Below are 15,117 nucleotides of genomic sequence, written 5' to 3' on the forward strand. Positions count from 1 at the left end.
GAGAGTCAGCATATCATAAAATTGAGGTCATCACGGAGACCTCTTTTGAATTAGCTCTTTCCACTCTTCATCACAACTGTCAGTCTTGAGAAGCTTCTATTTTAATACGCCTCAGTCTTATCTTTAGTCTTCATTCCTTCAGCAACTCTGCATTGAGTGACAGTGGGCAAACAGGAAAAAACACCTCAATATTTAAAATGGATGGGGAACTAGTAAACAAATAAGTACACGGCAATAATAATTTCTCCTATGTTTTGGAATAGGTTATAAATGTTGTTTTAAATTGCTTTTAGAGCCTTTTCAAAGTGCCATTAAAACTGGGAAGTGTTTCATTCTTTTTTTAAAGAGAGCATATAAATGCATTTGTTCTAGAACTTTGAACACTTCTTTTATGCAGCTTGCATAAAAAAGAAATTCTGTTAACCAAAACGTTGGGAGCTGGAAACATCTGTGATTCAAATCTGGCTTTGTAATTGTGCTTGTGCACAGAGATTCCCCCCTAAGCCATAAGCAGTGTTAGTGCCTGCTGTGCTTATGCTGTGCTTATGCTGAACAATTCCCTTGGATCCAGAATCTCATAACTGAGCTTTACTAGAATCATCTGCTGCCACGCATTTCAGATTTACAACATAAATACAGAACTAACTTGGAACACACACTATTTCAAGAAATAAAAGTATGATAAGATTTTTTTTTATTTATTTAAATTAAAGAAAAATATGCTAAAGAAAACACCAGCTGACACCTTCAAGAGCAGCAGATACTCCCAATATTTAAGAGTGGCACCCAAAAGGAATGCAGTGCCTTGGGGTTCTGCCCTTGATCATTATCCTTGATCATTCTTAGCATAAGGCAAAATGAGCTTAAAAAAACCCAGTAGATTTATTTATATAAAAATCAACTGTGCTTCCTATCCATATGGAGTAGGGCTAAAAACTGAAAATGTACAAAACCCCCTTCATCTGCATGTGCCTAAAATTTTTTTTTTTTGGTGATTCTAAATGATTTCTTGATTGTTCATGTGATTTAGCTGATGATTCAGCACACACTCCTGGTTACCATTCATCTCTTACATATTTAGCCTGCATTCATACAACTGAGTCCAAAGCTAGAGGACGTCCATGTGCCCAGAATAAGCAGATGGATCTCAGATGTCCATCCAGGTTCAGAGTACTCCTCTTTCTGCAAGCAAAATCAATCATTCATTCATTCATTTACTGAAGTGGAAAGGGATTCTCCCACAAGCCACCCACGCAGAAACTAATATTCCTGGAGCATGGCCCCAGGGGTTTACAACTGTTTGGGCAGATGTTCAGGTGGAATTGATTCAGTTTATTTGGACATCTAGGTGCAGATACCTGTACTGCGTCTCATCACTTTTGGTGGAAGGCAACAGGCATTGTGAGAGCATTTTACAGAGCTATCTGAAACAGAGCAGATTAATTATGCTCTAGCACTAGTTCTTTCTTTCTATTAATTTTGAAGGATGCATGGGGGATCATTGTCATTTCTTTAGGAATTGTGCTGTTACCAACTACACCATGTTTGGTTAAGGTCTGAAGAAATGAAAATTCATCATAAGAAATGAGGCACTGTACTGGGAAACGTTCAAATTACAGAATAAAAGCTTTCCACTTGGAACCCAGTATTTCAGAAATTCATCTAAATTGCTAATCATAGTTTATATAACCATGTGACTAGGATTAGAAAATTATTTCAATGTTCTTGTTTGATGTCAGGGATGAGGTAATGAGTCCTTCCAAGTTAATAATTAGCTTGGAGGCCCCAGCCATGCTATGATGTTTTATTTTCAGGAAAATCATGACACTATCATATTTACTTAAAAGAAGTATCCTTTCTTAGTTGGTAGAAATCCATGGTTGTCTTATACTCACTAAAGACTTAGAGAATTTCAAATAAGTCTAAGTGTTTTCATTGCTATCAAGTTTCTGAATCTCTTCTTCCTTCAAAACCTTCTCTGTATTTTCTGCATCAAATTCAGATTTCTTTTTTATACTAATCTTGACAATTGTGCATCCCATGTATTTACATTTATATTTATTATCTTCTACAGATGATCCCTTGGCTCCTGCAAGTCTTGTTTTGAACATTTTTCTGGTATTCTATTCTACACTGCACACTCATCTCCAAAGTCCTCCTGTATCTGACTTATTTTTAAAGCTTATGAATATTCAAATATGTATCAGGAAAATAGCACATTCTCTCTTTTCTTCTAATCTGGGGTCATCAGATTGCCCACAGTCTGAAGCACAACAGAAGATAAAAGCCTTATATTGTTAGTGCTTTTCTTTCATAGAGTCCTTAGTCCATAGACATCATTAGAGGAACACAATCTAGGTTGGTTTTCTGCGTCCTGCATCTCCAGTGTTGGAATATGTAAAAGTTAGACACCCTGATGCAGCAGTAGGGCACGTAACAGACTTGACTCCATATCCAAGATCTTTGAGCTATAAGCTTGTATTAGTCTGTGGATAAAATTATTTAAATATAGGAATAAATGAGAATAAATGGATTAACTGATCTGTGGAAAATTAAACTTACAGTAGAATCTGACTAATTATTATTTTATCTTCATACAATTGATTGTCTTAACGTAAAAAGCATAAAAAGAGCCTAAGATCCATTACTGCAGTGGCTCAATATTCCAAAAGGTCATTGCAAGTTTGTTTTAGCTTTAGAAAATACATTCCCTATAGGTTGTTTATTTGCGCCTAGTGAGTATTTGTGATCTGATTTCTTGGTTTCTCCATTCCATGAAAGTATTTGGGATGTTTCAGTGCATTACAAGGTACATTTCTGTCTGTTTTCAGAGGTCAGAGGTGTTACAAGCTGTCAGCAATGCATAGCACATATTGAGACTTCCCCAAGTTATTGGGGGTAAAATATCGACCTTCCAAAATTAAATTTTCATTAGTGCATTTAAGTAATAAGCAGAAGAATCAAGAAACAAAATTTTAAAATCAAATTAGAACAGATTGTTCTATCATTTTATAGTCTTTATGTTACCACATGGATCACTGAAGATTTTTTTATAAAAGCTTCAGAATTCCTGGAAAAAGGAGGTGCTTTATGAGCAGCTGCTTATATTCCAGCCAAATAATTTTTCTTTAATAGAGTTCCTGTGTGCATAAACTTGCCTCTAAACAGATATTTTCATAGCATGTTTCTCTGAATTTGCTTGTGAATTCACTTGTGAATTCACAGTATTATCAGACAACTTATTCTGTATTTTCACGAGACTGGTGATCTTTTTCCACACATTACTGACACAGAAACTTTATTTGAGTTAATAATTTTGGCATAGTTATGTTGAAAGCACAGTTTTAATATAAAGCTGTATCTCATGCTACTCTAAGTTTTCCTGTAATTTTTTCTACAGTGGAAGAGACAGATTCACTGGGTAGAAAATTATTAAATGTTCTCTTTTTAAAATTTATGATAATTGCTGTTAAATTTTGATTCATCAAAAACGTACTGGTTTGCATATTACATTTTATTGTGGCACAAATAATAAATTAATTTTGTTATCTGTGTATAGGAGCTGTTGATATTAACATTTGTCTTACTGAAACAGAATATGCATCCTAGTTCAGGCAACTCCTAGAGGCAATAATCCTTGGAAAATTCTTTTTTTTGAACTAAGCTAGAAAAAATGGATGCAGTTTTTCAGTCAATTTTTCTCATTATGTTTCATTTATTTTAACTCAGGGAAGTTCAGACTTAAAATATCAAAGTGAATGAAGGCAATACATAAGACAATATCATCCAGGTAGGAAGCGATTATTCCATCTCTAATGGAAGGGATTCAATAGGTGTGATGTAAAATGGGACATTTTAGAAAGAAGAATCAGTCAGCATTTGAAAGATTTATAGAAGTTATGTCAAATCAGAATTTTGTGCTAGGACTTGATTAAGTAACTGCTATATTTTAATTACACAGAAACTGAACGGGGAAGATTTAATGAGTCATTAGTATTTTCTATTCTTTGACATTCAGTAAGAGCTATCACAGTTTACTGTTGAATCATGATACTTCCGTGTCCTTAAGATCAGCACAGTTGCTGGAATATGCTCTGAGACTCATTTTTCCTCTTTGCAAGGAGATGTAATTTTAGGAGCCGTTCCAAAGAAAATGCTTTTACAAAATACAGAAATGAGGCATATATTGAGACCGAGATCCCAGTCCTGTTGTTTTGTCCTTCTTTGTCTTTGGACCTTATGGCAAGCAGTCAAAAGCCACAAGGCAGAACACCAAGATCCTGAAGTCTGGGTAATCATATTGTTGCTGCGTCCTGATCGCCCTCCCCACTCACCTGACCTCAAAACAGCAGGCTACTGGGAGATAAGTGAATATAGGTGGGGATTTTCAGCAGGCATTACTCTATGCCTGGTGCTCACTCTCTACCTCTAGAACTCCAGCCCAGTTCTGCTCAGCTCATGTTGACAGGAATCCAGCTTCCTCATAAAGAAAGGATATGGTTTGAAATTGTGTATACTGCACCATAAATAAATGCTGACAGTCTCTCTATCCTGTGTGACTAGTGCATGCTCTGCCTATGGTTTACTCTCTTAGAATGTCTAGCTGCATGGCTGGGGAATTAGACTGCTTTCAGACTAATCAAAAAGTCAATATACTCCTATTGCCTTTTAAAGGTTAACATGCATTCAAAAACCAGGGCTCAAAGCAGACATCTACAGAGAACCAAGGCAAATTAAGCCCACAGAATCCTCTAGGTTGCTTTTTTGCCTTTCAAAAGATTAGTTCCTTGACAGGTTAGAGATTTTCTTTTTTCCCCCTTTTCCCTCGCTTTTTTTTCCTCTTCTTTTCTTGTGATTGCGACATGCAAAGCAACCACACGGAGACGAGAGATTTGCAGGGCAGAGATGTTCCTCCGAGAGAGCCCAAGGCTGAGCCAAGGCCAAGAGCCCTCTGCCTGTTTATTTCTTACTTTTTATACATTTGTGGGTCTGGCTGTAAATTGGCTTCTGGAGTTACCACCTCGCAGCCGAATGGCCAGACCAACTGTCAGTTACAATTGTTTTCAGGTTAGAAACATGCAAACAAAGGACAGAGAATGAAAAACAAAGGATTTGTTTATGTTACATGTGTGAGAAAAGGCAGAAACTGCTCCTAATATTGTACAGTAGCTAAAAAGACTGATTCCATCTTATGAACAATCAAAAGGCTTTAAAAAACTCAGAAAAACCAGGGTGACACTTTTCTTGCCTTTTCTATTCATCCTTTGCTCCATGACCTCTAGTCGTTGCATAATTTAATTTCTTTTCCCCTTTAACCTTTACAAAGTCAGATAAACTCTGGGGCAGGTGTTCATGGCAGGATTTCTTTTTGCACGCCAAAGGTATATGAGGGTCTCTTCCTTACCTATGATGGGAAAAAGATGTTTTGATTATAGACTCTCAAAATGGTTTGGGTTGCAAGGGTCCTTAAAGATCATCTAGTTTCAAGCCCCTGTTATGAGCAGGTACACCTTCCACTAGACCATGTTGCTCAAGGCCCTGTCCAACCTGACCTTGGACACTTCCAGGGATGCACACTTGTTTGGTGCACTGTGATATTAGAGGTAGTGTTGATCCTGGACCTGTTCACTCCAGTTACAGTAACCCTGATCTTCCTCAGATAGGTGCTGGGAAGAATGCATACCGATGGGCAGCTTCTGTCTAAGGTCATACCACAGAATTCTCATCCCATTGAATTCAGGAGAGATGATGACTCATGAGCTGGAAAGGTCAAAAAGGAGTCAGAAGGAAAGGTTAAACAATTACCCAAGAGCAAGCTGGTTCCTCTATCCTGCACTAAGGGTCAAGCAATCCCAAACTGCAGTAGGAAACTTACGGTATTGGTTCTTCAATGCTAGAACCAGCTTTCTAGTGCCTTGTGGTATTTACAAGGTCTGTAAAGTATCCTTCTGACTCCTGCCAGACCAGGATGAAAAAAGTGATCAATATTCCTGCAACGTGCACAGGCAGTGTCACCTGCTTCTTTGCCAGAACTGCTGCAGGCTGTCACTGCCCTTACATTCTCCCTAACAGCCAACTGAGCAATTTCTGGTGATCTGGCATCTCCATGAGTTAGCAACATGCTTATAGGAAAAGGGGAAGTCTCCTGGTTTCAGATCCAGAGCTTGGATGCTGTCGAGGATCCCTCAGAATATTTTTCACACAGTCCTTCATGAATTATTTAGCACAGCTCAGCACCAAATTTCTTTGGCACCCAGACAAGACAGTGTAGTTGACTCCTGGAACTCTTACCAACAAGTAAGAAGAAAGCAATGAAAATATTATCTTTACTGTAATCAATTGCTTTAGTTGCAATGGGCTGTGGAGAACCAATATCCAGCAAATGACAGCTGTAAAATACTACCAGGGACCACCTATTCCCTCACCCTACCCTGCCTTTCATAAGCTGACATAGTGCAGTTTCTCAGGCTGCAGGCATCGCGGTGAAGGGGAGCAAGGCAAAGTGACTATTCTGCAAGTGGGCCCAGGTGTAGCTTGCATTGACTTATAATTTGTGGGTATGTCTATTTGAGTGTCTTAATTCAAATTAGAAACCTGCTTTTGAGGGAAATCTCCCAATGGTCTGAGCACTCCACAATCAAATCTCTTGATTTTCATTGTGGAACTGTTTGGGGTATGTGGACAGGGTGACACTTGTATTAAACTAATCTGAAAGTTGTGATCTGTTGGAGAATACCTAATGTGCTCCAGTCTTTCTGGGCATCTGGTTGGCAACAGTTAGTCCATAGTACTCCTCAGGACACATATAATGGGCTGTCAGGTCCTTGGCTTCTAATGTTGTGCTGCCCAAATCAATTCCTCTTGCACTATACCCATTGCTAATTGACCCTGGCAGCTACCGCAGTACCTAGAAGCTACTCATAAGTACAAAATCTATATTCCCAAGTGAAAGGGAGGCTGTGACAGTTGTCACATTTAGGACAGCACATTACATAGATTAATTCCCCTAGATGATAAAGATCATTCACGTCATGTTAAATGTAATTTATGTGTCTGTAAGGCTAAAAAAAAAGATAAAGTGACTGGTAACAGTATGTTCCCTCATCATTCTAATGCACGAATTCAAACACTATAAAGTGACCAAAACCTCTAAGACAATTAATTTCTTCCCTCTTACTCTCCAAGCACCCTCCATCATTTGCAAACAAACTGAATTCTTGTTTAGCCAGGGCACCTGAGGGATGCACGTCAGTGTGGGGACTGAGAAGGGTCAAGGTTCATCTCAGGCTGTTTCTACACTAGGTGCCCATTTCCCTTTGAGTGCATCTGGACTTCAGACACAGAACCTTTGAATATTGTACGAAGAAATGCATCATTAGAGTTATTGACTCACATATTACGGTTCACGTCACTGATTCACGACAGTTTGCATTGCCAGGAAGCTTCAATGACATGCTTAATTAGGCAAATCCAGGCTGAGTTAATCTAGAAATAGGGCCTGCATAAACAGCAGAAATTTAGGTTTGTGATTAATATAGCAAATGTAATTCTGCAATGTAATTTAAATTATGCATATGTCATATCATAAATCTAAGTGCTTCCAAAGTCTGTAGGCTTCATACCAGCATTAATTTTTGTAGAAAGTAAGAAATATTTCTCTCATGTTTGATTGCTTTTTAAACTCCATGTCTGATATACTCTCAGAAATTTGTCCCATTCTGCTGTCTTGTGATATTCAGTGGAGTTTAAAAGTAAAAATTTATGCCTACGTATAGTTTGCTTATGTAGGTGAAATACTTTACAAAAGAACATGAGCTATTTCAGAGTTTAAAGCTCTTTGTTAAGAAAAAGTTATATTTAACTACCTTGACACTAACTTATGAAAATATACTAAAACATTGGAAATAGAAACTTTGTTTAATTTTTCAGTATATAATTCATACAAATGTGCACTGAAAAATATTCCCATGAAGCAGACCTCCCACATTAATCACTCAGGGAAGAACTGATTTTCTGGTTCATAGAGGTATAAATCTAGAGATCTAAGGCAAAAATTCATACAAAAGCTGTTAATAAAGATTACTAATACTGTATTGGTTGTCTGATGCAGAACAAACTCGTACTCGTGGCCGCTTACACAGCATGAAAATGACAGAAGTTTGTGCTGTTTCATACTCATGGAATGAGGCATTAAATTATTTTATGGATATGGTCTCAATATGGGGCCATGATGCATTTACCCATTGTTAGTATTTTTTTTTTTTTATCAGTCTGGAGTTTAAACTAACTGAAATTGATGAACCCAGGAGGTGTCATGGAGAGGAAGATCATAGAAACATAAAGTCGTAGAATGGTTTGGATTGGAAGGGACCTTTGAAGATCAGAGAAGATAGAATCTTCTGCTAACTCTGGCTAGCAGTGATAAGCCGATATTGCTTGAGCTATTTTCAGATTTGAGGATAAAAAATGAAGTTTTAGTGACTGTGCTTAGATATCATGGATTAAGGTTTTAAGTTATCAGCTGGATTTAGCTTCTTCAGAATTCAAAGATGCAACTGAACTTTCTCACAAGCACAAACTCTTCTTTTACATTCTGGTTGTGATGAGGTAATAGGAAAACAAAAAGAAAAGGAAGAATTGGAAGAGGCTCAGTAAATTAGACAGCTAATTCCTGCCAATGATTGGCAGTGAAGAGTCTGGACTCACTACACAATGCATTCTCAGTAGAGGACCTGGACTGGCAGCTGTGGAGCACCTGTGGAGCCAACACAGCATCTGCTGGGAGTGCATGCACACACACACACACACACACACAAAACCCTCTGCATTTCTAGAAAACACAGTGGGTGAGAACATGCAGGCTTCTGAACAAGTGTGTTTGGGTTCTGCAGTGTGGATGCAACCTACATCCTTTGGCATGCGTCCAGGGAATAGGAAAGCTAGCACAGATGTTAACAGGCACCACCAGTTGTCTCACTTCCTCTAGCCTTCATATTCACCTGTTTGGTGTTGGCTGGTGTCATCAGGAAGGGTGAGTGGATATTCATGATCAAAACCTAATAGGTATCAATTTTGATCCTGCAGTGCCTCCAGATGAAGCTGTTCTAGGTCTAAAGAAGCAACATAGTCACTAGCTTGTTGCTAGGATTGGGCTTTTTCTTTCCTTCTCGCAAATTAATTAGTTCTTCTGTCCCTGCTACTTAGCATGGAATCGATACAAAATTCTGAAGAAACAAAGCCTTACTGCTTTGTAAAATAAAAATCATTATTCTTGCACAGCTGATCCGACAAAGTGATTGCTCAGATAATACAGTGCCTTCCTGCCATCTTGTGGCACTGCAGGGTTTGCAACTCCCTGTTTGTTGTACTGTGTAATTTTTATTTCAAATTAACAGATTTTAAGTTTCAGAGGTCATCTAGTTAAAACACACACACACACACACACATACTGAGTGAAATCTTGGTCCAACTAATTGCAGAGTCAAAAATCTCATTGATTAAAAAAAAATCCAGCTGTATTAATTGTATTTATTTTAATGTCTTATTATGTCAAAAATGAAAACAAATTGCAACTAACTGATATAAGACTGGGTTTCAGGTTAATAGAGTAAGTTACTGTTATACTGGAATAATCTGCAGTTATGTATGACATAATACCTTGCATTTATATTATGAATTAATCTGTATTTTTCATTTGGGATGCTTTGTTGGTTTTTGAAATAGCTGCCTCCTTTTTCAAGTCTGCCTGAAGAAAAGGGAAGCTGCATCTTTTATATAACTTGAGGCAAGAGCCTGCAAGGGCTTGTTCAACGTTTACTTATTTTTCTAAAATAAAGGAATGTATGAGATTGTACTACTGTCTGATTTCCTGCTCCTGCTTTTAGGCTGGAATCACCAACTCGATCTTTGAGCATGGATGCACCACGAGGAATTAATATCAAAGCACAAGCTGGGAATATTGAAGCTCTTTCCCAGATGGATATCAAACTGCACAGCAGTGATGGCGTGGTGAGTACAAGCCCTTCTTTTCCATAACTGTGGTTGATATGTGTGACTATCAGTTCAAGTCTTTTTTTCAAGTTCTGTTAATTTAATTCCTCAGCTTTTAGGTGGCAGGATATTAAAATTAATAGTTTAATTAATAATTTAATAATAAAACTTTTATTTGTGTAAATAATACTACCAACAGACATAATGTTGTATTCGCTTAGAGAGATGGTTTCTCATACAACTTGGCTACTGCTTAGCTCCCCACTAATACAGTGATTCCCGGGCACCCCAGTGAGGAATCCTGGCTCAGAGCAGATGCATCCCCAGAGTGGCAAAATTAAGGAGTGAAGCTCTGCAGACATCATTCACAGCAGGCAACATGCAGCAGCCTATTTATCCCCTCTGGAAGGCGGTACTGTGCCAGTTCTTCCACAGAGGAACTACCCATGTCCATCCTTAACCAGCTGGCTCCATGGTGAGGCCTCAGCACTCAGGCCAGGACAAGCCTGGGGTCCAGAGCAGTGCTTGTGTCCTGCTGCTCTGTGCATGGGCACTGTCACCTTAGAATCACAGAGTGAACTGTGATGGAAGGGACCTTAAAAGACCATCCAGGTCCAGCTTCCCCTGCCATCCATGGGCAGGGACACCTTCAACTAGACCAGGCTGCTCAGAGCTCAATCCAATCTGGCTTTGAACACTTCAGGGTCATCCCCAATTTCTCTGGGCAGCCTGTTCCTGTGCCTCACCACTGAAAGAAATTATTTTTTATATCTAATCTAAGTCTACCTTCTTCCAATTTAAAAGCAGTGTTCCTGATAAAGGGTTGCCCCCCCCCCCCCCCCAGCTTCCTTGTAGACCCCCTTTAATTGCTTGAAGGCTGCAATGAGGTTGCCGCAGAGCCTTCTCTTCTCTGTGTTGAACAACTCCAATTCTCTCAGCCTTTCCTCATAGGAGAGGTGCTCCATCCCTTGAGCATCTTTGTGTCCCTCCCCTGAACTCACTTCAACAGGCCCATGTCTTTCTTGTGTTGGGGGCCTCAGAGCTGGAGGCAGCTTAGGTTCTCATTTGTCAACACCCACACATTTTTCTCCTCAGGGTTTCTCTCAATCCATTCATCACCCTCTTGTATCCATTTTGGGGATTGTCCCAACACAGGTGCAGGACATTGCCCTTGGCCCTGTTGAACCTCTCTGCTAAGAGGGTGGGCACCAGCTTACTCCTGTCCTGCGTTTATGTCTGCCAAGAGCCTAGCGCCCAGAGAAACTTTATATATAACAAGTCCTGTGTAAAAGGCCATTCTTAAGCCTCTGCTTAGCCAAATTCAGCTCATCTCACGACATGTTATTGTTTTATTATCTCTAACAACCCCATTTGTCCTGCTTTTTTGCACCCAGCTTTTGCTCGATGCTGAAACTGTGCGACTGCCCAAGCTGCCTGAGGGTGCAAGGGGTGGATCCGGGATTTCTCAGGGGCTCTATGAAATCTGCGTGTGTCCAGATGGAAAGCTCTACTTGTCAGTGGCCGGCGTGGGCTCCACTTGCCAAGAATACAGCCGAGTCTGCCAGTGAGGCAACCAAAAAGGCCGCACACCCTCTTGCGCATCTGAGTTTTGTACTATTCCTAAAGAGCATTACTGAAAGCATATTTTTCAGCATTTTAAAAACTAAGTACTTACAATTTAGGAAACAAATCTGCATCTACAATTCTGGAACACAGGGTGTAAGGGGAAGAAGAGCACAAATGACATTTCCACTTCAGAAGAATGACTTGAATCAAATTACATGTTTTGTCAGTAACACTTGGAAAACAGCCTTACAGAGAGCATAAAAAAATAAAAGAGATATGTTTCTTCACTGAACTATTATTCAGTTAGATGATTATGTCATTGTTCATATTTTTGAGATCCGTGGGTTTTTCCTCTCACTACGTGTAAGCACTTACTGTATTAGTGGGTGAAATTAAATTGAGGGAACTACTTGAATTATTTGTAAGACAAAGCATTATTTGGAGAATTCAGAAAGTGCCAGCAAATGGTCTATGCAATTTTGTTCTTGCAATAACACAAGATAGAAAAATGCGGTATTTATATAAGTTCTGTGTAAAAGGTGTTAATTTGCTAATAGCTTTCTATTTTAATTTGGCAACACTATGCTGATTTGCTTCTTACTGAGATTCGTATAAAAATAACTAATGCAAAAAGCTCCAGAAGTCATGAAGGCCTCTCTTTTGTCTCAGTTCCATTCACTATACAACAGAGAAATATATTAGTATATTTTATGATAGCAATTGTTTGCTCTACTGTGTGTACTGTCATATTCATTTAAATCCTTTTTTATTTTAGGACATGCTAATTCAACAAGGCAATCTGTTGTGCCAGCTGGACTAGTAAAAAGAAAAAAAAAGGTGTCTTCACATTGTCTGACACAAGGAACTATTTGGGCAGTGGGAAAAATCCTCTTATGTAGCTCACAGATTTCAATTAAGAGGAATATTTCATTTCCATCTGCACATTTTGACTGGTATTTCTCATCCTGTCAGAGTGGGACTCCATCACAAACAGAGAGCGTAAAGCTGTTATTATTTTTTACATTAGGACTTTGGATACAAAATAAATGCTCACCAGAGCTGACAAACTGTTTATTGGCCATGTAAAGAACACAACTGCAGACCCGTTCCCCTGTACAGTGTTGCACTGAAAACAAATAAATTGTTTGCACACCTCTGGCTAGCAAGATTTGTATTTAGTAGTCTGTTGTTTAAACCTTGTGGTTTTTATTTCCTTTAATGGAAATAAATTTCCATTTTTTAATTCCTTTGATGCCGTTTTGTATATACTTTTTGATCTTATTATCCAGGAAGGAGCTATCACATAGTGCCTTGGTGTCTATTAACAGAAGGATTTTAACCCAGAGTGTTAGTAAACCAGAAATGTGTTAGTAAACCAGAAATATCCACCTTTTGGAAAAAAATTAATCATCATCCTTAAAACAGAAGAATCAGGACAAAATAACCACTAACTTTCTAAAAACTTGCTACTTTGGCTCTGGTGAACAAAGAAAGAAAACCAACACTCAGATGAGATCCCCAGGTACACACAAAAGCCTGAGCTGAGAAAGAGTCCCCCGTTAACATTTTCCACAATTATTGTGGCAAAGCCCAGGGCAGTCCCTGCGTCAAGGGCTGCCTTGGCAATTCCTCTGAGTCTGATGTACGGAACTGAAACTGCCCTTCAGCAGCAGGGTGGAGCCCTCAGCTATTAATGTGAACTCAGAGCTTCAGTAGCACAAGTAGGAAACACTTAACACCTTAAGCAAGTGAATCGAGGTTTCACTTTACCAGTAGAGTGCTCCAACTGCTGTTACACTGCCTAAAGGAGAAGTAGGAAGCCACACATCTTCCATACCTGAAATTCCACTTTCTTGGGCTTAGACTCACTCATTCCTGTCTTCACGAGTGAGTCCAAGGCTGTTGGCCATAAGGAGAGATGTGTTTATCTCCACAGTTGTATTTCTTGACTTTATCTGTCTCTACAGCTAAGCTCTCAGCTGGGGCACACTTTAACAGAAACCTGTCTTCAGTATTCCTTTAAAGTCAGCTGAGGTGGTTCCAGCTTGATGCACAAGATTTTACAAACCAAAATACAAGCGGGCTTAGTTTAATCATAGAATGGAAAGTATGAGTACTGAAATAAAAGTCAGCAAATACCCTTGCATGTGCCAGATACTTAAAAACTGCTGCTACAAGTAACTTGGAGAGCTGTAATGTCACCAATCTCTTACAGATGTAGTATGAACAGGAAAACTGGGACTTGAGTCCTTAGAAATTCCAGCCGTTGTTCTGACATCAACATAATGCCCATTCTTCCATGGATTATCAAACAAATCATTCACCTAATCTAACCCCTAAATGTTTCCAGATACTGCAAAATAGTTAAAATCTGCTTGTTCTGCTTGCAATAGAAGTAGAGCACTTTTAAGTAATACATTTTAAGCTTTTGTTTTGGAGGCACATTTTCAAATATGATTTGCCAGTTAATTCACAGCAAAGGATTGAACTGAGGCTTTCCAGGCAAGAATAATCTGACCCCTAAGGAGCTAGGAAAACCAGAGTGCAGTCCCCTGGTAAGGTATGCTGGCACTTCATTTAGACACTGAAATATCTACCACATTTCTTGTGGAGATAAATCTTCAGGACTGGCTTCAGTTCACAGGTGGATTCTGAGTAGAACCAAAACCTAAAGTGGTCTGCTGTACCCTCAGCACTGCGATCACCCAAATCACCAATGTGATCCTTTTCATTGCTTAAATTTCATTCTCCTTTTCATTATGCTACAACACTGACATCAGAAGTATTGTTCCATTTTCGTATTGTGCACATCTTTTAAAGCAGGACTGGTGACATCTTGTCACTTTTTTCTTTTAGGTGTGGCTAGTAGAGAAACAAAATTTATGCTAAAATTACCAGTGTAATCAGCCAATGCTAAAATCTGAATTACTGTTAATCTCAACATTGTTCATACATCACTAAATTATCATTTCTGATATCTCCATGTAGATGACTATCCCTCTCTCTTTAATACTGCACAATTACTGTTTCTATTTGAATCAAACTTCAGTAAATAGTTACAGAGTAACAGAAAATTATGGCACACAGGGAAGCAAGAGTATGCAGTTCTCCAGTTTATTTGCAAAAGTATTATCCAAATGGAGAAAAAAAATCATTACCAGCATACTGAACTGATTTGTTTGCATATTTACTCCCTCAAAAAGAATTATTTACAGCAGTTCTTGCAACTGGTTGCAATTGTTACACAGTGGAAAAATGATAGAAAAACTTCACTGGTGATTGCCCAAACATGAACCTGGTTTTTTTTTTCCATTTCACAGTCCTTTAGTATTTGCATCTGTCTATCTTTATATAGCTTTATGCAAAAGGAAATTGCAAGAATTGGAAACTGAGTTCTTGAATAAAATTTATACATTTTGAACAGCACGCTTCTGCTTTTGTATTCAATGAAACACAACTGAAATGAATGATTTCATTTTTAAAACAAAATTATTTTTCCAAGACTAAGAATGTGAAATGTATTTTATTTAAAAATATGAACAAAACTCTTGGTCCCAACTA

General features: G+C 38.6%; 1 protein-coding gene across 6 annotated transcripts in view; it reads left to right on the plus strand.

The window, feature by feature from the left end:
* Positions 1–14,979, plus strand: part of SGCG (sarcoglycan gamma) — a 107,467-nt gene extending 92,488 nt beyond the window's left edge. For all 6 annotated transcript variants that reach the window (XM_040055863.2, XM_040055867.2, XM_040055865.2 and 3 more), the window contains 2 exons: positions 9,885–10,008; positions 11,385–14,979. In XM_040055863.2, the coding sequence (XP_039911797.1) occupies positions 9,885–10,008; positions 11,385–11,558 (298 nt within the window). In that variant the 3' untranslated portion in view covers positions 11,559–14,979. The remainder of the gene's footprint in view (positions 1–9,884; positions 10,009–11,384) is intronic.
* The last annotated feature ends 138 nt before the right edge of the window (positions 14,980–15,117 follow it).

The sequence above is a fragment of the Hirundo rustica genome, chromosome 2 (genome assembly GCF_015227805.2).
Source record: "Hirundo rustica isolate bHirRus1 chromosome 2, bHirRus1.pri.v3, whole genome shotgun sequence".
NCBI lineage: Eukaryota > Metazoa > Chordata > Aves > Passeriformes > Hirundinidae > Hirundo > Hirundo rustica.